This window comes from Haemaphysalis longicornis, unplaced genomic scaffold, assembly GCF_048455015.1.
Source record: "Haemaphysalis longicornis isolate Haplotype H1 unplaced genomic scaffold, Haemaphysalis longicornis Haplotype H1 scaffold_3, whole genome shotgun sequence".
NCBI classification, from domain to species: domain Eukaryota; kingdom Metazoa; phylum Arthropoda; class Arachnida; order Ixodida; family Ixodidae; genus Haemaphysalis; species Haemaphysalis longicornis.
Genome location: NW_027526335.1, coordinates 844,816 through 871,258, shown reverse-complemented (window position 1 = coordinate 871,258; position 26,443 = coordinate 844,816). Strand labels below are relative to the sequence as shown.

Genomic DNA, 26,443 nt, shown 5'->3' with positions numbered 1-26,443 from the left:
GCCATTAGAGTTTTTCATAATGGGCACAAAATTCTCCAAGTATACTGTTGCTATCAGAATAGTTTTGGCGTCCATACCCAATTTCAACTATAACTTTGTCTAGTGCTGACTGCCTTTCATCTCCAAATGCGCGTCGTGTTGGCGGCTCCTGCAAAAACCTATGCGTTATTGATTGAACAAGGGCTCCCCGATATTTTTCAGTCATATGCTGCTGCATCTGAGCTTTAAAATTACATGTTTCATCAAAAAATGTCCGGGCCTCAGCTCTTCCAGCCTCATGTAATTGCATCAAGGAACTGCGGAGTTCACGCATGTGAAGTCGCTTCAAAAAGGATGACCGAGCTGACGCCTCTATAGCTAAGTTGTGGATTTTTTGTTTAAAAAGGTCTCAGTTTTGGAAAATACTGAGACTTGAAACTTCGAATGTATCTGTAATGATGACAGCGCCGATGAACCCCGTCTTGACGGTGACCCCCCTCCCTTCTCATGGCCTTGTTGTGTCTCCCCATCCGGTGGCGGAATGTTGGGGCGGCCTCCGCCGACGCCAGCGAGTCGCAACCCTTTGTATGGGCCTCGCCGGTGGCTTTTACGCGGCGTCGGGGAAGGCTTTCCTGTCCTCCTGACCTTCGGGGACGGCCAGGGGTAGAGCGGAGGTCAAAACCCTTATTGGCGTGTGCGCTGCTGTGGGGAGGCGGCATTGCTTGCGCCCTGCTCGCGCATGCTTCAACGAGTTTGTCTAGAGCTGCGACTGAGAACGGTCGCACGAAGAATTGCTCCCGTGGCGGTTTCTGGGCGCCAGAGCCCCACGAATTCCTCGCCAACCGCGCGGCGGTTCGGCACCTTTTTTGGCCTCCGGGCCCCCGTCAGGGATCGCGCCGCGATACCCCCCTTTGTGCGCTGCGGCGCCTTTCAATTGTACATCAGTTTCCGTTTTGTCTTGTGCTATGTTTTGTCGTCTTCTGTAAATACGTGTAAATAGACTTCTTCGCCTTCATCATCTGCTGGCCTCGTCTCGACATCGGGTCCTTCACTACCCTCCACGACGACACCAACCACCTTCATCAACGAACGTAACTTTACTGGCGCAACCCGACAGCGTCGTGGACGTTACCTGTGGTTCAGTTAATGAAGTGGTGACTCAGTGCGGTCCGAGAGGCGACTTCGAGAGCAGGAGGGAAGGGAAGTCGACAACACGCAAGGACAAAGACGAAGCAGGGCGGCTGCGAGCCGCCTATAAGACAACGAATGGATTAGTTTTCCTGCCGTGAAGACACACTTCAGGACCTTCCAATCCCCGCGGGAGATGAGTGGGACTGACGTGCGTGGTGCAGCGGGACGGCCGGATCATCCACGGTGAGTGGTCCGTCTCTGCACCTTTTCTTTTTTTTTGGTGGGATGTCCTCATTGCCGGAGCCTAGGGACAAAGTGCTCGAAGCGGAACGAGCAAAAACGCGAGAGCTCGAGCGGCTTGTAAGGTTGGCCGAGGCCGAATACCGGGCGCGTCCGGGAAATAATGACGTGGTACTGCCGTGTATAGTTGCGGGCAAACCACGCATTCGTCCGCCGACTGTCGCCGTTATCGTTATCTCGATCGCGAAGCCAGTTCACCCCCACAGAGGGAACGGTGGGGTGAAGTGGCCAATTCTGAGGCAGTTGAAAAGCCACGTCTGGTCACTGCGGCGGTTTCCGGAATGTCAAAAAGACGGCCATACAAGGTGGACGGCCGGCTAGTGGGGCCGAGGGTCTCCGCTAAGCCGTTCAAGCTGAGTCTCAACGCAGTGAACGAAATTGCGGTGTTGAAAAGGATTTTCATCCCTGATCAGCTGACCAGACCGGCGAAATCTGTCTCACTGTCTTCCCGTGAAGGCGCGACCGCGAGCCCCGCGGTTCTTCCCTCGTCACGGGCTATTGTCGGCGGCATCTCGGCTACACAGCCAAGGGTAGCGGAGTCGACAGGCCAGGCCAAGGGTCAGGCAGGCACGCTTGCCGCGAAGGCACGCGCCAAGAAGGAGGTGGCGGGCTTGGTCAGCGACTGTGCGGGTAAAGCAAAAAAGCCGGGCAACACCGAGGCGTCTCCGCTAAGAGCCACGGCGGTAGGAGTAGAGGCGGTCGGTCAGACAGCCAACGCCCACTTGGGTGCTTCAAAATATCTGCCGTATCACAACGGCCCTGCCCAAAGGGTTTGCTCGGGGCAGACGCTACCGGGGACGGCTGCGGGGGTAAAACTCCTGCAGGCACGGCTGCTGACGGCAGAGTACGGAGACAGGACAGGTCGAGAGACCCAGACTTGCACGCCATTCAGCTTCCGTCCGTCCAAACTTGTTTTCGCACCCGGGCATACCCGCCGGTGCTCCCTTGCTTCGACAAGCTATTGTACAGGAGAAAGAGAGGCTTGCATGGTGCACCGGGTTACTTCTTTGGTCCCCCAGGCGCAGACGAAGCGCAGCAGCGTCGAACGTGGTTGACCACCGCACTGCTCGGAAATCTTTGCCGAATCATGCCCGAGCCTGCATGCTCAAACGGGCTTCCGGCGGCAGTAGCTCCCTCGTACATTTGCGGTTACAAAAAGACGGCAGGCACCGCGGCGGCGGTATGCAGCGGGTTCGATATGAGAATGAGGGTCGACAAAAGGGAAGCGGAAAACAACTTGGCATGCGCTGGAGGGGACGGTGTCAAACACGTACATGATTTGGGAAGCGTCTTACTTCGGCTCCTGGTCAAGCGTGTGGCTCTGGCATTGTGGACTTCCCGCACGGGTTGCAGAGGTGGATCACCTGACACCTCGGCGATGAACGCCAAAAAAACTCCCACCTCCCCTCGCGGGAACCCCTGTGTAGATGCGACGCATAGGCGGAGCGCCGAAGGGACCGCGTTTTACAGTCAAACCCGTTTATAGCGAATTGCAATATGCACCGGGATTAGTTTGATATATCCAATAGTTCGATATAGCCGAACCCTCCTATAACGAACTTATTGGTACAAGTTCGCAATCCGCGGGAGCCCCCCCTCCTCTTCTCGCACTCCTCAACTCCACCATCACCGCATGCAGAAACAAACACATTAAAGTAGCCAGTACCAGCCAAAAATAATTCATTTATTGTAAGTAATAAAGCTACTTTCCGCCTGAACTGCCTACTTTGCAAAGAAAAAAGCAGTGATTTTTGTTTTCACTTTCGTTTTGGCGGCTTCAAGTAGCATAGCATTCTCTACACGAAACATTGTTACACCAGTTCGAGTCCGCGTCCTCCAAAATCTAAGAAGCATTGGCGGAGCACATCGACTCCCGAAAGCGCTTCATTATAAGCGACGGACGGCTTTCACTCGAGACATCATCGGGAACATGGGGGAGCTCTTCCCGCAGTTTACCGATGCTGTTGTCTTGGTCCAGCCTCGCTGACTGCGCGGGTTCCGTCGTAAGTCCCGCGCGTCGGAAACAGTTACGGAATGTGCCTGGTGTCGCATCGTCAGTGCAAGGCGCAATGTCTCAGTCGCAACTCTTGCTTTGGGGTCGGGGCCAATCCGCATCTCAATCACCGCTCCGAGACCGTGCATTTCGGCGGCCATTTTCGGCGCGCAGATTTCGATATATCGAATGTGAACTTCGTTATAAGGAATATGTTTCCCATGTATTTCCGTAACTGAAATATTTTTGTTCGATATATAGCATAATTCGCTCTATCCGGGTTCGTTATAGCCGGGTTTGACTGTATAGCGCGCATAACGTTGAGGGGACTGCGTAAGCCGGTCCCAGTCGATGACGACGTTGGCGTACTTGTAAAGCGGCGTGGACTCTAGGTGTTTGAGACAAGCGTGGATGTTGCTTCTCCGGAGAACGGCACACCGGTTATATGCGCAGCGCGCCCGAAGGAGAGGAAACCGAGGAAGAGAGAGTACTGCACATGCGCCGGCCCCAGCGCGTCTGCCGCGGCTATGACGCAACATGCCGCGGCTATGACGCAACACAATCCAACACAATCCACTTTAATCCAATCCAATCCAAATCCAATCCAATCCAAGCCAAGCCAATCCAATCGAATCCAATCGAATGCCCCTCGTGAGAGAGTGTTCACTATCGGAGAGGAGAGGGGTGAGCGGCGGAGAGCGCAGCTGGCGCGGCGAGGAGAATGGGGGAGGGGTGGACAACGCCGACGACAACGACGACGACGACGACGACGACGCCGGAGGGACAAGGCGAGTGAATCAGATGCTCTGCATCTAAAACCGAGGTTGGTGCAACAACCGAAATGCGGACTCTCACCTCGAAGCTGCGCCCGATTAAGTCGAGTGCTATAGGTGCAAAAGAGAATGGACTGCGGTGGACTAATTGAACGCTCCTATGTTCATTTCGCTGCTGTTTTTTTTAACGACGATAGTCTTTCTTAGGCTATTTAAACCCAGAAATTTTGGTCTGTCTGTATGTCTGTATGTCTGTCTGTGACTCGATTCAGCCACCAGGCCAAAGCAAAACAATGCCTGTGCAATAGTCTTATATAGTCGCAGCTAAATCTACCCGTCTTGGTCCGGTGTAATGTTCATGCTTGTCAACATTGTTGAAGAAGAACAAGACATTACGCAAATATGAGACAACAAATCAATACAGAAGTGATATTTGCAGTGTTCCTTTATAAAAATTCAAACATGCTTGACTTTTGTGAAATTAAATACTTCATCAACTGCAGACAAAGAATTCACTCCGCCGTCACCTGCTGTCGCCTGCGCCACTATAGCTTCTGGCGCCATTTTAAGAAATCAACCGGGAACAGTTACGCAAGGTTCCACTAGATAGTTTCCACGTTCTGCTTGCAACGCACGTGGAGTAGGGAAACGCGGTTCTATAAACGTTGCAGTAGGGTGCCTCGATTAACGCGCGTCTTCGCCGTACGGTAGCGTTCGCATCGAGACACCCGGTTTGGAGCAGTGAAACGCGGGAAATTTAAAATGATTTAAGCAAGCTTTTGGCGTCTTTACTTTGGGAGGAGCGCGACGCAACAGGAACAACATGAGAAGTGAGCGGTAAAGTGAAGTGAGGCATTTACTTCGCAAAAGCCGATAAAGACTATCGTCTTTTGACGTCATTTGCAACGAAAGGAGCAGATACGCGGCCAATTTTTTTTTTCTTTCGTCCTATGCTTAAGAGTGAGAGTAACTTTTCACCTTGTGTTGTTTTGCAATTGCGTTGTTCATTTGGCTGCCGTTTTCTCTTGTTCCTTCCCTTGTTCTCGCGAGTGAGCCTTACTTTTGCCTTAGTCGTTGTATCCCACACGCAGGTAGTTTTCTGGTTTGCATGATGTGCCCCGGGCGTGTAATGCATCAGTGTGTGTTTTTTTTCTCTTGGCGCTTTGCCTGCTCGCGGAAATTTCACTTGCATGCATTGAGTCCTGAAGAGATATTCCTCCTGTATTTTTGTTGTTTGTGTGTATCGGCGCTGTAACCACTTTGTTGTAAAGCCTGTAGTAGTTCAAGCAGTCCTGACACAGGCTTTTGATAGGGGAGCTGTAATGATGACAGCGCCGATGAACTCCGTCTTGACGGCGACCCCCCTCCCTTCTCATGGCCTTGTTGTGCCTCCCCATCTGGTGGTGGAATGTTGGGGCGACCTCCGCCGACGCCAGCGAGTCGCAACCCTTTGTATGGGCCTCGCTGGCAGCTTTTACGCGGCGTCGGGGAAGGCTTTCCTGTCCTCCTGACCTTCGGGGACGGCCAGGGGGGGGGGGGAGCGGAGGTCAAAACCCTTATTGGCGTGTGCGCTGCTGTGGGGAGGCGGCATTGCTTGCGCCCTGCTCGCGCATGCTTCAACGAGTTTGTCTAGAGCTGCGACTGAGAACGGTCGCACGAAGACTTGCTCCCGTGGCGGTTTCTGGGCGCCAGAGCCCCACGAATTCCTCGCCAACCGCGCGGCGGTTCGGCACTTTTTTTGGCCTCCGGGCCCCCGTCAGGGATCGCGCCGCGATACCCCCTTTGTGCGCTGCGGCGCCTTTGAATTGTACATCAGTTTCCGTTTTGTCTTGTGCTATGTTTTGTCGTCTCCTGTAAATACGTGTAAATAGACTTCTTCTCCTTCATCATCTGCTGGCCTCGTCTCGACATGGGGTCCTTCACCACCCTCCACGAGTGTAATGTGCAGTGCGTGCGGGGACGGACCGGCTACCTTAGCCCACTTGATGTGGGGGTGTGGTGTTCCCGTGCAGGGGAATACCTGGGACTCGTTTCCACCGGACATTGAACAGTGCGTCACGTCGCCCCATCAGGCGATGCAACTCCAAGCTATCCAGCGGCTCGATGCTGCGCTGGCCTGGCAGAGGCGAACGGAGACTACTCCTAGTAGCCAATGATGAGTCAGGCAACATAGAGGTCTAGCGAGACAGAGGGGTGGCGAAGCCCTGCGCGGCATGACCCACTCCCTCACACGCCGGATAGTGATAATAAAGTCTTGTTCTCTCTCTCTCTCCACGACGACACCAACCACCTTCATCAACGAACCTAACTTTTCAAGCAAGCTGCTACCGTGCGTTGAAAAAATCCGTCCCAGAGTACACTATTGTCAAGTTTCCACAGTTCCCAGGGGATGGAAGGAGTGCGCCAGCCCCGTGGACCGATCCGTGCAGAGATCATGCAATTATCAGTAAAAAATATTACCCTGACAACGTAATCACGCACAATGGAGCACTTTGCCGTGGAAACAAATTCGGTCTAGACGGGCACTAGAAAAACGATGAAAATGTGTAAAGTGTAAGTGCTCCCTACAACCCTTCCTATGTCAACAAGGCAGTATTCACTAATCAGGTCACTGAGAACCGCGGCACTGGAATCATAGCGCCACCTGCCGAACGATTCTCCTGGGTACACACACGATTAAAATCACCTAGCAGTAGGACACCTCTCTCGGTGCACAAAAATTGAGCCAACGAGAGGAAGAAACTCTTCCTCTCATTCAATTTGTTGGGGGCATACAAACAAATAATGCGACATTCAGTTCCCGATATGTCTACGTCACAGCAGACAAACCGCCTCACATCATCCACTTTGCAGGAAAGGACAGTCGCATCAAGGTTTTTACTAACCAATAGCATACACTCACCTGATGGGCCAACCGAGTGGCTGACGCAAACACTGTATTCAGATAAAAAGGGCTGGAGAGCTGCCTGCGTGTCCTCATCTGTACTTAGCTTGGTCTCGTGAATGGCCACAATAGTAGAATTATTCTGAAAAAGCTGCAGAAGCTGATACTGCCCGAGTCTCTACCTTAATCCCCTTACATTAAGTGAGGCGACGTGTACTGCTGCGCAGTTGGCCATAGGAATCAGCTAATCACTCCCTTCACCGAAAGAAGGGGTCACCTTAGTTTTTGACGACCGCTGCGACTGCCTCCGTGGGTAGGCCGCACATTTGATCTGCTAGCTCCCGGATCTCACCCTCCAACTGCTGCAAGGTCAGGCGCCTGTCTCTTCTCTGGACCAGAACAGGTTTCCTCCGAATAAAAAGAGACCGGCCGTTTTAGGGGCCCTGAAGCAGCATCCCTCATCTCTTCGGAAAAAGGGGAAGCATCAGCCCACGATGCCGTAGGCGAAGCATTAGGCTCCGAAGAACAATCCTCAGCCTTGATGAAGTTGCAGAAGTGCAGCGGCGGCCGCTTTTCTGATGGAGGAGAAAAGCAAAAACGCCCGTGTGTATAATATTTCGCCGCACGTTAAATATCCACAGGCGGTCAAAATTAATCCGGAGCCCTCCACTACGGCGAGCCTCATCGCTTGCGGTGCGTCGGCGTGTTAAAGCCTACAATCAATCAAAGAAGTAGCGCGGTCTTCCTCAGCCCCTCCGCTGCAGAGAAGAAACGCGCTGTCACAGGAGCTATCAAGCAGTTCGGGCTCCTTTGACGGGCCCGCATAAGCAAAGTCCCTGGAGTTTTCAGCTGAAGGCAAGAGGCCACACTGGGCCTGGAATCTGGAAACCCACGATCGGGTGGTTTTCGTTCCCGGAGTACAGGGTCATGCTGTGGGGCCTGCAAGCTGGCAGATGGAGACTGCTGGGAAACAGTGGCCATGCCTGGAGCAACACTGACTTTTCCTAAAGCATCCACCACTTCAGATGCATCCATAAGGCGTTCGGAAGTTTTATCGTCTGTAGTCTTCGCCTGGCCCTGACGCAGTTTATCAGCATACATATTTACACAGTTTTCCACTGTATGTCCATAGCGCCGGCATTGGTAGCACCGGGGTGTATGGCACTGCCGACGCACGTGCCCAATCCTGCTGCAACGAAGGCATATCGGTGGTCTTCCTGGAATGAGTACCAAACTCTGGATCCCATAGACATCTAGCATGTGCAGTATACTGCTCACAGAGACACCTTCTTTCAACGTTAGGCAGACATCCCGGTCCATCGCTTCCACAATTCGCCGGCTCTCCATGTGGCGGGGTAACCAAAGTAGCTTTACCTTGACTTCCCGCGAATCCGGGTCAAGCACCACACACTTTAATTACTTTATGGGGAAATTTCCGAGGTCTACAAGCTTCTGCTTCGCAAGAGCACTGACGCACGTGACCATCCATACATGGCTCATCTGGTATTGGCCAATGGTAATAATGTCTTTGAGATCCATGACTCGAGCAAGAGCATCCCTGACGTCAGGAGCACAGTACGGGCGACCTTTGAGATCAGCATGCAGCAAAACGGTGTTCAAAATAATGGTACCAGTCGGTAGACGGAGAAGGACGATTTTGTATTTTCGTGGTGTCCAGACGATGAAGTACCTCGGCCAAAGGCCGATGCGCTGTTTCCAGCTTGCATCATAGGAAAAACACAGCCTCTCCGAACGACCTCTTCCTATTCTTCCGTAAGTTAATAATCGAGAGTCGACACAGAACACGTGATAGGGTACACGTTGCACCTGCAGGCGCCTAGTTTAAGTGTCCGCGTTCCGTTTGTTCGTTCTGCATTTTCGATTTGCTTCTTCTTCGCCATTATAGCAATAAAGGTGCACTAAAGCTCGTTGCGGCAGTGGAGAAGCAAATGGGATGCAATCGTGGACATATACCGTCGTGATGGTCGTGAAGGTTGCGTACAGCTTCGCTACGTTAGGGTGAGTCTCCATTTTTTTAGGTGCTATCGCGTGAGACGCTGCAGTGATGAAAGGATCGGGCAACGAAGCGTAACGGTCGTCACAGCGCCACTCGATACGGACGAAAAAATCGAGTTCCGGGGAAATGGACTCTGAGTGGTTGGGTGTCCGAGGCAAACCGAGCACTTGCATTGGACTGCACCAGCGGTGGACGTGAGATGGGTGAAAGTGATGTGTTCAAATTAGGGAAAGAAGCGGATGGTTTTAGAACATTGTTGTTGAACGTTAAGGCCGGACAGAGACAATACAAAGTGAGTGGAGCTAAGAAATTCTAAAAAAGTAGTGCTCTTCCAATCGGGGAAGGTGGATGACCTGCGAAGCTGGACGCAGTCGACGGATTGCACGAAACAGATCTTATTTGTTGCTAATTTGCGATTGACCGTACTTCCTGCTAGCCACTTAGCCGAATAAAAATTGTAAAGAATCGAGCTTTATACTAGCGGACAAACATGGGGCTGTATGTTTCCCTCCAGCATCGTAGGCATCTTATTGTCTCTAACTCACGACCAAATCTGCTCGGTCAGTAAAGTCACCAGGCATGTCACATTCGGCTCACGTCCACATGTAAGTCTCCTCCCGCCAGCACAAAGACCATGTCATCAGTCAGGGCATAAAACCTCTAACTTTGCGTGCACGCCCCGCCTCTCCCTCCCTCCATTCCCCACAAGGGCACGCTGTTGCGGATCTTGTAGCGTGACCGGCGATGGCGTTCGTTGATACGGAGTTGGGGCAAACATTGGCGCTGCGTAGGGCGAAGAAAGAAACTTTAAGTACAGATACTTTCATGGCATTTGACTGAGTGAACAGGGGTCTGCGCTCCTGCGCGCACGAGAATAAATAACCGGGTTGGGTCCGCCCCCTTTCGCCCTTTTTCTCGGCTGACGTCAGGACGCGCCAATCACGAAAATCCGTGGCACTGAAATTGACATCCACAGTCTCACCAAGAGAAGGCACTTTTCCTCTCGCTCAGGTCAGTCGGTTGGCTTCGGTGGTGCAACCTTCCTTGAACAGCGGCGTCTCGGACCCACAACAAAGCGGCCTCACGATGCTCGGCTCGCAGCTGAAGATTGCCACCGGAAGAGCAACGCAGCACGCCTTTGGTCATCCCTCCCTGGACCATTCTCACTCATTGTGACCTGCCTTGCCGGAGCTTGGGTTACCGTGAGGCCGCGGAAAGCGGCTTGTGTCCAGTAGCAGAATTCGTCGCCCCCGCGTCCTTGCGCACAAAGCCTTGTCGCTCCCCGTCGATGAGAGGGGGGAGGGGGGAAGGAACCGGCGAAAGCCAGACGACTGGAGGGTTGGGTGATTGAACCCGATAATAATGCAGACGGTCGTCGGAATGCCAATACGCCGATCGCAACAGCATCTCCGGCCGGCGGGAAGATCCCGACGACATTAATTTCCAGCCCGTGCAGGAGGTAGTCTTCCCCAGGTAGAGACTTCGGGCCGGCACACAAACTCCTTAATCACTCCTTCCAGAGGGTAACGCATTGTTTTAACACGACGAAGCGGTCGGAATCATGGTCCAGACACTCGCGGTAACACCCATTGCCTTCCATGTCGCGGAGGGCTTCATGGCTCTCACCCGTGCACTCAACAGTCCCGAAAAACACAAAAAACAGAACTACAAAGCAAGCGGGTGCAAGGACAATCCCCTGAAAGACCACCAGGCTGCCTCTAAAGTCAAACAAACATACTGACTAAAACCCATCTAATGTGGCAACACTCAACACAAGAATATGAACGGAATAAAAATAAATCTGGTATGCAGAACGCATCAACGAAGGACCTCACAACGATACCAACCATACAACTCAAAATTAGTAATAGAAAATAGTTCAGGAAAAAAAATGAAACCATATATCTCGAGGCCATCTCTACACTAAGGGCAGAGGCTTAGGCCATCAGCATTGCCATTGAGCTTCCCCTTTTTGTAACGGACCCCAAATGAGTGCAGCTGCAAAGCGAGGTTCCAGTGCAGGAGGCGGGCGTTCTTAGCAGACATTTTCTGCAACCACGTGAGGGGGCAGTGGTCAGTTTCAATAACGAAATGCTGGCCGGCAATGTAGCAAGCTAGCTTTTGAACTGCCCACACGAGGCACACGCATTCCTTTTCGGAGGCGCTGTATGCTTCCTCGTGCGCTGTCAGCTTCCGGTTGGCGTAAAGCACGGGGTGCTCGTGACCCGTCTCCCCTTTCTGGCACAATACCACCCCCATGCCTCGATCACTAGCGTCGCACTGAATAAAAAAAGGTTTGTTGTAGTCAGGGGGTGCAAGCACAGGATGGCTCGTCAGCACTCTTTTCAAATCATTGAAAGCCTGCTCCTTCTTCTCAACCAATTTTATCGTAAGGGGCTCAGTTTTCCGAAGGGCGTCAGTGAGGGGCTCGCTAACTCAGAATACCTGTGAATGTATCGCTGGTAGTAGCCTGCTACGCCCAAAAAGGAGCGGATGTCGGTCTTAGTACGGGGCTGCGGAAAATCGCGAATCGCAGCTACCTTGACCTCGGAAGGCCGTCACTGCCCTTGACCAATCACGTGGCCTAGCTAGGTCACCTCTGCCTGGACTAATTTGCACTTCGAAGCCTTGACCGTGAGGCCTGCTTCCCGGAGCCTGCTTCGCTCGGACAACTCCTGAGCTTGGTGTAACCGATCAAGCAAGCCAAGAACGTACTCGACCACCGTGGGGTCCTCGCCGCGGCCTCCCCACGACTCGCGTAGAATGCGGAGCGGTGATCGCAACGACCGGCCGTAAACTAGCTCGGCGGGCGCAAATCCCGTCGCCTCGTGAGGCACTGTCCTCAGTGCGAACATTGTCGCAGGCAAGCACCTATCCCAGTCGGTCTTTCTTTCCCGACACAACGCCTGTAGGAGGCGCTTCATCTCGGAATGAAGTTTCTCCACAGAATTAGATTGTGGGTGGTACACTGAACTGTGAAGCAATTCATTCCAACATTTCTCTAGAAAGGTTGTGGTTAGTGCGCTGGCAAACACTGTACCTTGGTAACACTGTATTTCGGCGGGAAACCCCACTCGCGTAAAGATGGCCAGCAATGCGTTTACAATTTCCCCCCAGCTCAGTTCTTTGAGCGTAACTGCCTCAGGGAACTTCATAGCGGGGCAAAGGACGGCAAGGATGTGACGATGGCCGGAATCCATTGCCGGAAGAGGGCCCACCGTGTCAATAACGAGGGAGACGTCTAAATGGCTCGGAAATTGTGGACACCAGTTTCATAGGAGCCCACGCCTTATTGCCCGGCTTACCCAGCTGTTGGCCCGTGTCACACGTTTTAACAAACTCCTCAGCGTCGCGGAAGCACCCTGACTAGTAGTACTCCTGTAGTAGTCGGTCCTTAGTTTTTTTACACCTAAGTGCCCGGACCACGCGCTGCCATGAACCAGGTGCAAGAGGTTCTTGCGATAAGCCTCTGGCACAACCAACTGATCAAACTGCACTCCCTTCCTATCCCTGTACCTACGGTACAGTATACCACCCCTTTCCTGTTAAAGAACTTTTTTTTTATTCCAAATCCTTCGCTTCCGCCCAACTTAATGTTCTGAAGTTTTGCGTCACGTTTTTTTTTTTTTTCAGCTATCAGGGCAGCTCTGTTTACGACTAACAACTCTTGCAGACTCTCGGAAGTGGGTGGGACAAACACCTCACCTATGAAGTCGGAAAATTCATCCTCGTCTCGAGGTTGTTCCTTGAGTTTAGAGCCTTGCCATGTCACCTCAACTAGCGTGGCCGGCAGGGGCGCCTCTACGCTTAGAGTGCTGCTCTCAACCATGCACTGACTGCTGGTTGCCACTTCGTTTGAACTGCGCTTTCGCCGCCAACTCCCGAGCTTTTCAGTGGGTCAGTGCTTGGACGACTACCTTGTCGCAACAATTCATCAGACCGGTTGGAAAAAAGGTACGGATATTCGGGTGGCAAGCTAGCCGACACCGCCGCCTCGGTGACAAGTATCCCGAAGGTGCCCTCGATACAAATTCGCGCGATCGGAAGACACACGCTGTTTGCCTCAACCGCCTGCTTTGTCCAGGCGCATTCCCCTGAGAGCTGCTCTGAGGTTACGTAATATGGATGTACTACATCCGTCGCCGTCGCGGAATCTCGGAGTACCCGGCAGCATTTGCCGTTCACCGTCATCTCCCGAATGTATGGTTCCAGCAGCTTCATATTCACATCGCCTTCACCTGCCGACAGAAAAGCTAACCTGGGATTCCTACACCCGGCGGCCACGTGGCCCGGCTGGCGACGGTTGAAGCAAGTCAGTGGTTGTCTCTTTTCGAAAACCTTTTTCTGATGCTTTGCCTGGTCTTCTTTTATCTCCGCCTCCTCACCGTCATGGTGCTTCAAATCTTTCTCGCTAGCGCCCTCGGCATCTCGAGAGTCGCTGTCTTTTTGCCATTTGGGTTTGAACTCCCGCTTCGGACCCTCCTTTATTTCACTAGCATGACGCGACAAGAACTTGTCAGCGAGCTCGGCGGCTCGTGTCACCGTTGTGACATCTGATTTGTCGATTACCCAGCTACGCATGCTTGCGGGGAGCCGGCTGCAGAACTGCTCCGAACCTACGCGTTGCACCACTTTATCGTAGTCGCCAAACGCGCCCTCCTCCTTTAGCCACTACTGGAAATTCTCCATCAATTTATACGCGAACTCTCAGTATGACTCATTTCTCCCTCTTTCACCTTCCCGAAACCGCTGCCTGCAGGCCTCTGCTGAAAACCTGTACTTCTTTAGAAGAAACGCTTTTACTTTGTTGTAATCTTCAGCCTCTTGTCCAGTCAAGCGGGCTACCACATCGGCGGCTTTATACGGTAACAAAGTAAGTAGGCGTTGCGGCCAAGTGTCTCTAGGGAAATCCACTTTCCCGCATGTGCGTTCAAAATAACCAAAATTAAACCCATGTCTCCTCTAACCTTAAACGGTTGCATGAGATCCTTCATTTTGAACGACAGCTTTACTCCTCCTCCACTAGTGGTCTCGCCAACACTACTACTGCTTCGGGATTTCAGTATTTCTAGTTCGAAGTTCCATCTCTAGCTCATCTGCACGACGCTGTGCTTCCGCTTTCTTTTCCTCTAGCTCATCTGCACGACGCTGTGCTTCCGCTTTCTCCTCTGCTTTTTTTTTCTCTAGCTCCTCCTCTGCTTTCGGTTTTCATCTTGCTCCCGTTCTTTCATAAGCTCCAGGCACTCTGAGAGCTCATCGTAGTCTGCCCCCACTGCTTCGATAGCCGCGATGATTTCTGGCTTTCTTTTCTCTTCGCCCGACCTTAACTCCAGCATTTGCGTTTACATGAATGCGACGGTAGCGTATCGCATTAGTTCGTCGAATCGGGAGAATTCGACGCGTTTGCGTTTACTTGCATGCGCATTGGAGACTAGCGCCGCCCTGCGTCATATTTAGGAGTTGTGGAGTCGCATTTTCCGGCAATACCAGTTTTCGGTAGCCGGGAAGTTGGTTTTGTTCGTTTTGGCATCTATCGAGGCTGAAGCAAAACCAGCGGGTGGTTCCCCGGTCCACCTGGTCAACTACGACGATCGCTGAGCTAGATGTGTACATTCTGCGCGTCGTTCGCAAAAAATGGATACAGCAGGCAATCGTGAAGCGTTTACTTGCCCTCGGTAGCGGTCCGCGCATACTCCGGCCGCGCCTGCCTGTACGGCCCACAAAGCGGCTCGAACCGACGCAGACCACGGTAGCAAAAGCTTGTTGCCACTCTTCTAAATCAACCTGATCGCGAAAAAGAAGTTCCACATGCGAGAAAGTAGATGCTAGTATGGCGAAAAATTGAGCTAGGGATTATCAGTGCTGATTTAAAAGCGGCCATCAGATATCTGCCGCGATGCTTGGCCTATGCTAAACGGCCGCGGAGGTTGGCGACCCGCCGAGACGCCGAAAGATGGCGCTACCTGCGCGGAAAAATCAAGACAGGCCACGGCAGATGTCTTGGATACCGATCTCTAAAACGGCGATTATCGCGGAAAGAAAGTTCCACATACGCGAAGGGGCATGGTAATGTGGCGAAAAGTCATGTTAACGATCGTCATCCGCAGTTGTACAGACAGTGGCGACCAAATATCTGCCACGATGCTACGGCTAAAGTTCCCAACACCCGAGCCGAGCCGAGCCGAGAAATGCGATGCGACTATAGTGAACTAGAATAATGCGACTGCAGCTACATGCGTTCTGGAAGTCGAATTTGCGTTTTCGATCTACCCTGGTTTAGCGCATCGGATGCGACGCGTCTTCCAAGCGAATTGGCCTGCTTGCATGCGATGCGATGCGGTATGGTGATGCGACAAATCCAATGCGATATGCTTCTGTCGCATCCATGTAAACGCGCTTTAGGAGTTGAGGCTTTCGTAGCGACTTGAGGTCCATGTCTGTCTCGAGTGCTGCCCACTGTTACTACAAAGAACCTTCACCCCGACGCACCAAAGCAACCTCGCGTCAAAAGAGTAATACACTTCAGCTCACTCGCTACGCTTCGTAAGCAGAGCCTGGTAATCCCTCAAACAGAATGGCCTCGCACTCACCAACCTTGCAGTCATGCCTCCGTGAAGTCGGTTCCGATGCTCTCAAGTCGACCCATTCCTCATGGAGACGATCCCGTCCGCAGTGGGGATGATTTCACCGTGGTGAAGACGATCCCACTTGCTGCCAACAAGTTGCGGATCTTGTAGCGTGACCGGTGATGGCGTTCGTTGATACGGAGTTGGGGCAAACATTGCGTCTGCGTAGGGCGAAGAAAGAAACTTTAAGTACAGATATTAGATGCGGAGCATCTCTTGCTCGGGGGTATGTCCCGCGGCGTCGGCGTCCGCACTCACACTACGCATGCGCAACTCTCCTCCTTCCCGCTCTCCAACAGCTGCGCGTTACTCTCTCCACTTCTCTCCTACAACCTGCGTGCGCTTCTCCTGCGCTCTCGCTTCTGCTCTCGCGGCGCATGCGCTACTCTCCTCCTCTAGTCTCCTCTCCTTCAAGTGTGAATATCAAGCGGGTGGAGCGCTGCGCGCGTTCAGTGCAGCGCTTGCTTCGGTTGACTCCGTTGATGCTTCCGATGAAGTGTGACGGAAGCAACAGTCCCGTCAGTGAGTGGGCTGACGCAAGCACGCGTCAGCATCAGCCCAAACACTAATAGCAACGTTACGTCCACTCAAGACAAAGCTGCGAAGCGAAGGGCACACGACGCTGAACGCAAACGCTTGAAGCGAGCCGCGGACCCTGAACTTCGTCAGCGCGAAGCAGCTTCGAAGCGTCAACGTCGAGCAGCGGATCCTGAGCTTCGGCAACGTCAAGCAGCGTCGGTTCGAGAACGTCGAGTGGCAGTACCAGAACTTCGACAACGTGAAGTGGAACGCAAACGTACGAAGCGAGCGGCGGAACCAAACCTTCGAGAACAGGAAGCCGTTTGTAAACCTCAACAACGTCTACATTCCCATCGGGGGTTCCGTTGCGTTCCGTTGTGTTAGTAGTTGGGTTTGGGGGAAATGTAGGTGAACCCCCGCGATGCTCCGCATCCTACTCAGGGTTCCTCTCGGGAAGATGGGGTAATTTTTTCATGGCGTTTGACTGAGTGAACAGGGTTATGCGCTCCTGCGCGCACGAGATTAAATAACCGGGTGGATCCACCCCCTTTCGCCCTTTTTCTCGGCTGAAGTCAGGACGCACCAATCACGAAAATCCGTGGTACTGATATTGACGTCCACACACTCACAAAGAGAAGGCACTTTTTTTTTCGCTCAGGTCAGTCGGTTGGCTTCGGTGGTGCAACCTTCCCTTAACAGCGGCGTCTCGGACGCACAACAAAGCGGCCCCGCGAGCTCGCCTCGTACCTGGAGATTGCCGCCGGAAGAGCAACGCAGCATGCCTTTGGTCATCCCTCCCTGGACCATTCTCACTCAATGTGACCTGCCTTGCCGGCGCTTGGGTTACCGTGAAGCCGCGGAAAGCGGCTTGTGTCCAGTAGCAGAATTAATCGCCCCCGCGTCCTTGCGCACAAAGCCTTGTCGCTCCCCGTCGATGAGAGGGGGGGGGGGGGGGTAGAAGGAACCGGCGAAAGCCAGACGACGGGAGGGTTGGGTGATTGAACCCGATAATAATCCACACGGCCGTCGCAATGCCAATACGCCGATCGTAACAACGCATAAACCGCAACCGCCTATATGTGCGCGTGCTTAAAAGACGCCGGAGCGGCGCAGAGTAAAGCGGCTTCACCGGTATGACAATTGGGGCGTTTAGACATATACTGCTTCGCATTAAAAAATAGCACAGTTTTAACACTTCTAAAAATGAAAACTCCCACCTCCCCTCGCGGGAACCCTTGTGTAGATGCGACACATAGGGGGTTCACGTTGCAGCGTTGGACAGCGGAGGAACGGCGCTGGAACGATGGAGCGGAGCGGCGCAGGCACCGCGTTTTATAGCGGGCATAACGGTGAGGGGAGGCGCCGGCGCCACTGCGTCTGCCACGGCTATGACGCAACACAATCCAATGATGATGATGATAGTTGGAGTTTTTTGGCGCAAGGCCACCTGGGGCAAAGAGCGCCAAACAAAAGTATGTAAAAGAAAATAGTGGCTACTAAAGCCAAAATAACAGCACTAAAATCAATCAACGGCAATGGTGATGGCTGGTGTATAGGGCCAGTTTTGATTACGCATGATAGGAAATGAGGTTTAAAAACTTAACGTCTGACAAATATTTAAAAACGCGTTGCACAGAGACCATGGCATTGTCACCCAAAAACAAGGAAGGGTGTAGCGGAAAGTGTTGTCTGTATAGTTCCTTGAAGTGTCTGTGTCTTGTTGTGTCGAGTGCCTTGCATGTTATTAGGATGTGGACTACGGATAGGCCCTCCCCACACCTGCTACACACAGGTCTTGGAGAGCTAGTGAGCAGGTGTGAGTGTGTTACATGTGTGTGGCCTATCCGCAACCTAGCTAAGGAAACTTCAATGTTTCTGTTGTGTGAGTCAGTAGCGTATGGTCCCAAGTGTGGTTTTATTACGTGTAACTTGTTATCTGTCTGTTCACTCCAGTGTGTTTGCCACGTGTTGTGAAGTTGGTGTCTGATGTGTGGCTTCATATCTGTGTACGGCAGTGTTGCTATGCCCACTGAATTCAAGAGTGTAGCAGCAGTGGCCATTTCATCTGCGGTTTCATTCCCGGCTATTCCACAATGGCCAGGAACCCAACATATTGTTATTTCTAGACTCGATGCGTATGCCGCCATAAGGGCCTTAAAAACAAGATTGATTACATAATTTTTTGAGCGTTTTCTGGACAAAAGTGCACGTACAACACTAAGAGAATCTGTAAAAACTATGGACTTTGGAATTTGATGTTGGACAATGTGGTCTAAAATAAGTAAAATGCCGTGTGCTTCAGCTGTAAAAATGCTGTTGTGTGAGTTCATTCTTTTTGCCATGTTAAAGTTCAGTCCATGGGCAGCACAAGACACAGCATGAGCTGTCTTTGATGCGTCGGAGTAAAACTCTGCACACTGGTACTTATCCTGCAGGAAGAGGAAATGCTGCATAATAGCTGCCCTTGGTGCCCGGTTTTTGTCAAACTGCACAAAAGACAGGTCACAGGAAACATCCCTGGCCTGCCATGGTGCAATAAAATCAATGATCGGTGTCTTGTGGATATATGAGAATGACACTGCTAGCTCAGAAGCTTCTGCTCTCACTCTGAGAGGGAACGGCATGGGAATAGATGGGCGGTTTAAAAAGAGCTGCTGTGAGGATGCATCATGAATGGTCGAGTTAAGAGGATGATTTGTGAGAGACATGATTTTAGAGGCATACAACAAGTCAGTGTATATCCTCTGGTGATACAGGGACCATTTGTGGCACTCTGCATAGAGGCTTTCCACAGGGCTGGTGCGAAAGGCGCCACAAGCAAGGCGAAGCCCCAAATGCAGAACTTGGTCAAGCATTTTAAGTGCCGTTTTCGTTGCAGACCCATATACGACGCTGCCGTAGTCCAAGCGAGATCCAACCAGTGCAGTATACAGACGCAGGAGCAGCTGCTTGTCTGCACCGTACGATTGGTGACAGACAACTTTAAGGATATTCATAGTTTTTAGGCATTTTTGCTTAAGCATTTTCAGATGAGGAAGAAATGTTAGTTTGTTGTCGAATATTAGGCCTAAAAACTTGTGCTCCTTTTTTACAGGAATCGACACGCCGTTTAGAGTAATGTCAGGGTCCACATGGATCCCGCGAACACGGGTGAACACAACGCAAGTACTTTTTACGGGGTTCAGCTTAAAGCCGTTTGTGTCCGCCCAGCCAGCAAGTTTGTTCACGCCGAGCTGGACTTGCCGTTCACAGATTGACATATTACATGATTTAAAAGATATTTGCACATCATCTACATAAACTGAGCAAGAAATGGTTGGTGGCAATGCCTTACGGAGTGAGTTCATCTTCACTATGAAGAGTGTGCAGCTCAAAACACCTCCTTGAGGCACGCCATTTTCCTGAACATGTACATTAGAAAGTGCACTACCAATTCTTACACGGAAAGTTCGTTCAGACATGTAGCTAGAAAGAGTGCTAAGCATGTTGCCCGAAACACCGAATGACTTCAAGTCACTCAAGATGCCGTATCGCCATGCCGTGTCGTAGGCCTTTTCCATATCAAAGAAGACTGTAATGCAGAACTGTTTGTGAATGAGGGCATCTTTTATGTAAGATTCCAAGGCAACAAGCTGATCATTGGTGGAGCGCCCCGCCCTAAAGCCTGCCTGGCAGCTCTCGAGAAGACCGTTGTACTCGAGGAAGTACACGAGCCTGTGATTGATCATCTTCTCGAAGAGCTTGCACAGGCAGCTCGTCAGGGCTATTGGACGGTAACTTGAGGGGGACGACGGGTCCTTTCCCTCCTTCAAGAAAGCCACTACAACGGCCTCCCTCCAAGAGTGTGGAATGTGCCCCGAAAGCCATATTTTATTATATAGATGTAGAAGTGCTTCAAGTGTGTCTGCGTGTAGGTGTTGTATCATTGTGTATGTAATGTTGTCTGGCCCTGGAGCTGAGGGTTTACACGTGCTCAGAGCAGCCCTCAGCTCATGTAGTGAAAACAGGGAGTTGTAAGAAGTCTGTGATTTGTTGTTGTCGTGTAGGGACTTCTTTTCACAAGAGGCTTTATACTTCAGGAAAGTGTTCGTGTAGTGTGCTGAACTGGACACGTGTTGGAAGTGTTGTGCGAGTGTGTCAGCCTGGTCTTCGAGTGTGTCCCCTGTAGTGCTGACCAGAGGCAGGCTGTGTGTTTGTTGTCCCTTGAGTTTGCGTATTCGTGTCCATACTTTCCCTGTGTCTGTGTAGGAGTTTATTGATGTTATGAATGTACGCCAACTCTCTCGTTTTGCCTCACGGCGCACACGTTTCCCTAACGCCTTGGCCCGTTTGAACAAGAGGAGGTTTCCCGACGTGGGGTACCGACGAAGGATACCCCACGCCTTGTTCTGGGCCTCTCGCGCCCGCCTACAGTCCTCATTCCACCACGGCCTCCGCTGGTTGCGCGGGGCACCAGAGGCGTGGGGAATGGATTTTTCGGCGGCGTCGAGGATGTGCGCCGTGAGGAGTTGGGTAGATTCTTCAACGTGTAGGTGTCCTATGGATGTGTGGTGTAGTTTGGATGTCTCTGTAAATGTATTCCAGTTAGCTCGTGTTTCATTGAACCTATTATGGGAAGATGGACTGCATGGGCCTTTACCTATGTATGTAAGTGAGGTGGGGAAGTGGTCACTGCCATATGGGTCAGTTCCCACACCCCACTCGAGAAGAGGAAGGAGAACTGCGGAGCCAATAGCCAAGTCAAGACATGAGTATGTGTTGTGTCCTATGTTATGATATGTAGGCTGTTTATTGTTGAAAAGGCATGCTCCTGAGGATGTAAGAAACCTCTCTATCAGGCGACCCCGGGCATCCGTACGAGAAGAGCCCCAAAGAGAATTGTGGCCATTAAGGTCGCCTGTAAGGATGTATGGTTCGGGCAGCTGGTCAACCAGCGCCTCGAAGTCGGAGCTCGTAAGTGCAACATCAGGAGGAATGTATATGGAGCATACCGTTATCAATCTATTGAATATTATTGTGCGGACGGCTACAGCCTCAAGGACGGTGTTCAAGGTGACAGGGTGGCATGCTAAGGATTTGCGGGTGATTATGGCAACACCGCCAGAAGAGTGTGTGCAGCCATCCCTGTCTTTCCTGTATACCATGTAACTATTCAAGAAATTTGTGTGTTTGGAATTCAGATGTGTTTCCTGGACACACATTATACTTGGCTGATTGGCATGCAGTAGTTCGTATACATCGTCAAGATTTTTAAGAAGGCCTCTACAGTTCCATTGAATTATGTTTTCTCTTCCCATTATTTAGTGTGAGAGCTACTGGAGTGTGTGTGTTTGTTTATGTGTCGTCTTTCGGGGCTGTGACTCTCGCCTTTTTTGGTTTGTCGGGAGGCTTTGGCGTTGGGACGCGTTCCTTGCGGTTCACCGCAGGCAAGAACGGCCCGACGTCCATCTCATCGTCCGATGTCCTGGGTGTGCCCGTCGAACCGGGCCCCCCGGACTTGGCCCCCCTTCGGGGGCCCTTCGTTTGACCCGCCACCGCCGCAGGTGTCGGGGGCACCAGAAGTGGCACGGGCGGTGCGGTGGCGGTGGGAGCCGGTGCGGGGCCCGTGGTGTCCATGGCACTCTCCAACGCAACGGAGGACGGGGAGGCAGGGACGGGAGCGGCACCGGTCCCGACGGAAGAGGTTGCCACCACAACCGCTGCTGCCTCAGCAAGCGGCGTGGTGGCGGGTTGGGCTGCCAGAGGCAACCCACGGGGGGGCGGGGGAGGGACCAGGTCAGACTCGCTGAACTGGGTCCCTGTGGAAACCAGACGCCGCTCCGTCCCCCGGCGAGCTGCGTCGGCGTACCTCCCCAGAGGGAAAGAGGCGAACCTCTTTCTCGCCTCTGGAAAGGTGATGTTCTCAGTGACCTTTACATTTATGATTTGTTTTTCTTGCTTAAATTTCTCACAAGTGCGAGACCAAGCTGCGTGGGGCCCCTGGCAGTTGGCACACGTGAAACTCTGGGTGTTGCAGTTTTCGGACGGGTGGTCATGTTGGCCGCATTTCGCACAGGTAAGGCGGCCGCGGCAGGAGTTGGTGCCATGCCCAAACCGTTGGCACTTAAAACAGCGCCGCGGGTTAGGGATGTAAGGCCGGACCGGACATCGAACAAAACCTGCATTTATGTATTCTGGAAGGCTCGACCTGTCGAAAGTTAAGATAAGATGCTTTGTAGGTATTTGTTTGTCCTCTCTACGTATGTTTATGCGCCTGACTGCTGTTACGCCCTGACCTCGAAGGCCCTCCAGCAGGTCGGCTTCAGTTTCGTTTAGTAGATCGGGATCGGAGATCACGCCCTGGGAGCTGTTTAAGCTGCGGTGGGGCGTGACCCTGATGTCAAGATCACCGATTCGGGTCTGGCTCAAGAGTTTTTCTGCCTGCTGCTGCTTGGTCACTTCGACCAGCAATTGCCCAGTTCTTTGTTTCTTGGCTTTGTACGCCTCACCAATTATACTCGTCAGGAACTTCGATAACAAGAAGACAGACAATGAAGCGACAGATCTTTCTGTGTCAGTTGACTCAACTACAAGAAAACGGGAATAGTTGTTTACAGTTGTTGGAAAGACAGTTGTTGAAAGAGGTGGAAATGGAACTTCGGTGCGGCCCCTTTTCGGGGGCCGATCACGTCTGGGGGGGGGTTTTGAAAATGCCATATGACACATTGAAAAGCAGGGAGACGGGGGTACTTTCTTCTTTGACCTTACCCTGGTAGTCAAAGAGGTCCCGGAGCTCCCTGCCTGGTAGACAGGCAGGGAGCCCATCGGCCGGAGCTCGACCAAGGCTCCGACGGCCACCGTTCGCGGCTTCTAACCCTTCACCTATAAACACATTGCCACGGTTGGATCCAGCGTATGTTTGGGGGCTCGGGGTCCGCGGTATCGCCAATACCGTCACCAAGATTGCTCAAGGTGCCCCGTGCGGGGGCAACACAATCCAACACAATCCACTTTAATCCAATCCAATCCTATCTAAATTCAATCCAAGCCAAGCCAAGCCAATCGAATCCAATCCAATGCCCCTCGCGAGAGGCCTAGAGCCTCTCGCGTTCGCTATCGGAGAGGAGAGGGGGTGAGCGGCGGAGAGCGCAGCTGGCGCGGCGAAGAGAATGGGGGAGGGACGGACGCCGACGACGACAACGCCGGATGCGGGGACAAGGCGGGTGAATGAGATGCGTTGCATCTAAAAGTACTAATCTGGACTGACAAATGAAGCTCACGCAAAGACGGCCTATCCGGCGCGCCTGCCGTAGCAATACTGGACAACGAAGCAGTGTTGAAGCAGCCGTTGAAGCCTCGCCCAGTCACGTTGTACCGCAGCTCCGGTGTTCCGAGCTAGCGCAGCTGGAACGCCTCTCCGCAGCTGATAAAGCGGTGTGATATCACAGCTGACACCCTCGCGCTCCGACCAATCAATGTCATTGCGATGCGATGGACGACCTTGCGAGACATAGCGTAGCAGAAGGTTCGCTCCAAAACAGTCCGCAACGCCGAAGGAAAAACGTGGGCGGACGAACAAGGCTTTGACGTGTTGGTGAGACAAAATATGCGCTAAACAACGGGTCACAATTTAACTATGTACTGACAACGCTGCCAGAATGGGCTAGGCATGGGAGTGGCGAAAATGCCGGGAGAAGACAGCCAGGCCACAAGACGTCCAACAAGCTCTCACGCAGGGGGCGCCAGGTATGCACTTCCCTAGCTCCGGTAGCTCCAGACGACGACACCCAGCCAGCCGTCGTGAGCGTAGTACGAGCTGGCACCGAAAAGATAATCGTCTCCCCGGTTGAAGGGGTTGGTCCTGACGCCACACCCGATTTCTATAGACGCTGACGATGGGGAGACAACCACGCAGCTCTGGTGCACGTATCAACTTATCGACTGGGGCTCATGGACGAGGACCTCCTTATTATGCTAATGTCTTATTCCACGAGTAGATTCCTCAGTCCGTTTGGCTTATTTGAAAGTCGAATATCATTCCCTATTAATTTTGCACGCTTTCCCGTACGTCGAGGGGCAAAAAAATGGTAATCGAGAGAGCGAGCGAGCGAGACAAGCCTTAATTGAAGGCAAACTAGGCTCTAGGCCTCTTGCGAGAAGCACGTTAAACGATAGCATAAGATGAAGTAGGCTTTATACGCAACTACAACACTTGGAGCAACCATAAACGTTCTGAAGTTTTGCTTTGAAAACGTAACTATTGAGGTCCTTTGCACGTAGGTAGGTCGTCCGTACAGTCTGGTCTCAATTTTTACTTTTCGCTATTATTGTTGTTTTGATTACCAGTCCTAATAATCTCAGAATTTCTTACTTATCAATAAATTGTTCGCCAATCGCTGCTACCACCTCAGCATATTCGTCGGTTTTTTGAAAACAAAAATGAGATATAGATCAAAGTGGGTTGTTAAGCACAGATACCTTGCTTGTGATCGCTTGATTATGATTATTGTTTAGGATCAGGATGTTGCTTGCTCATGCTTAGGATTTTTTTCTTTCTTTTTAGCCGTAAAAGTGTTGAAAGTTGGGCTAGTTGGATGCTATTCATCATAAAACAAGCGCGTGCGCTGTTTCTGTAGCCTTTTTTTTTTTCAGAGTGACAATTCTCACAATTTTCTTACCCTGTCATTGTAATTTCTCTGCGCAGAGAGCAAGTGCCCGGCGGGAATGGAATTTCGGACGTGTGGCCCCGTCAAGATGCCTCGATGTTCGCGTGCCAGCAACGTCACAATTGGGGCTGCTTGCTCGCCCGGCTGTTTCTGCCCTGATGGTCACGTTTTATACAAATCAAAGTGCATAGAAAAAAGCAAATGCCCTGTCGCGCCTTCGAGACTGGTTGGGTGAACGCGCTGCAATAAAAAAAAAACAATTATCACGAATGTCGATTTTCCTGTGCCCTTAAAAATACCTGCGGTTCTCCACCATAACGTACCTGAATGACTAGTAACCGAAATCATGACAGGATAAGTGAACCAATGACGAGGCCCAGCACGCATTTTCATTTTTAAACCACTCCGCAAATAAAACAGACGACATTGGATCGACATCACGTGGGTGGTGGTCATTGTATTTTTGTATGTGTTTGCCTTTCGATAAAAATTAGTTGCGAGTTCGGCGGCGTCCTTCCTCCATACTTCTGCGCTGCCCGACAAAATGTTTCGGTATCCATGTCGAGGCTCGTTATTTGACAAATTTGCTTAGCTGGTAAGAGCGAATGACGATTTAAATTGGTTTTGACGAGGCAGGCCCGGTAGATCGATGGACGTGGTGTTTGACAGTGTACCGCGGAGTCGTTCAAGACATGTCGGATGTCACTTTTACAGTAAAATGTACACGTATGGCGCCAGCTCGAAAGGCCCTTTCTTGTGCTACAAATACGAAGTTAGTTGATAACCGGCAATTTTCGCTGCCGTGTACGTGTACATAAGTGTGCGTCCTTGTCTCCATCACGTTCCACAACCCGGGTTGTGTGAAATTTTATTCTAAGCTACCCCTGATGCCTCTTCACATTTCTGTTCTCTCCACAGTTATCCTTTTCTCAATGTATCATTCTTCTGAGCGGTTGTTTTCCGTAAGTATGAAATCAAAGGATGGCCCCGCAAGAAAGGTTCGTTGAAGAAGAACAGTTAGGCAAGAATGATACGCCTCTTGGGTCATCCTAATCGCACTTAAAGGATAAAGTTATTTGTAACATTAATGACTTTTGACAAGTATAGTTGCTTTTCAGAAGATATAGTTTAAGCACGGTATGAAACGGTGTACTCTAAAATCCAACTTAATGTCCCCTGGTAAGCACAGACTTGGGACAAACAAGTACACTTGGCCTACAGTCAGTGTAACTACCACGACGACTAGCGTACTAAATTACATAACAGTACGTAGGTGTTATACCATATTTAGATATTAGCATGCGCGTTCGATTTAGCTAATGTAACTATTCTCCGCAACGTGTTTTGTCATTGCGCATTTATACTGTGAGAAACATATAACCTATTTGCAAGCTATCTTTCTAACGAAGCACAGCGCCCCGGAACACACACTACTCTACCCAATCTACAAGTTGTGTTGAGAGGTGTTGCGAAGGGCTAGTTCTGGGGTCCACGTTTTTCCTTGACATCAGCTTTTACTCAAAGCCTCAAACGCCTCAAGGATACTCAAAAGCCTTAATGCATTCTATTGCCCCCC

The 26,443-nt window shown here is 51.6% G+C and overlaps 1 protein-coding gene across 3 annotated transcripts in view; it reads left to right on the top strand.

Annotated features, from left to right (window-relative positions):
* Positions 1-25,304, top strand: part of LOC144173832 (sushi, von Willebrand factor type A, EGF and pentraxin domain-containing protein 1-like) — a 214,332-nt gene extending 189,028 nt beyond the window's left edge. For all 3 annotated transcript variants that reach the window (XM_077702093.1, XM_077702092.1, XM_077702091.1), the window contains one exon: positions 24,906-25,304. In XM_077702093.1, coding sequence (XP_077558219.1) covers positions 24,906-25,102 — 197 coding nt within the window. In that variant the 3' untranslated portion in view covers positions 25,103-25,304. The remainder of the gene's footprint in view (positions 1-24,905) is intronic.
* Positions 25,305-26,443: the final 1,139 nt, after the last annotated feature.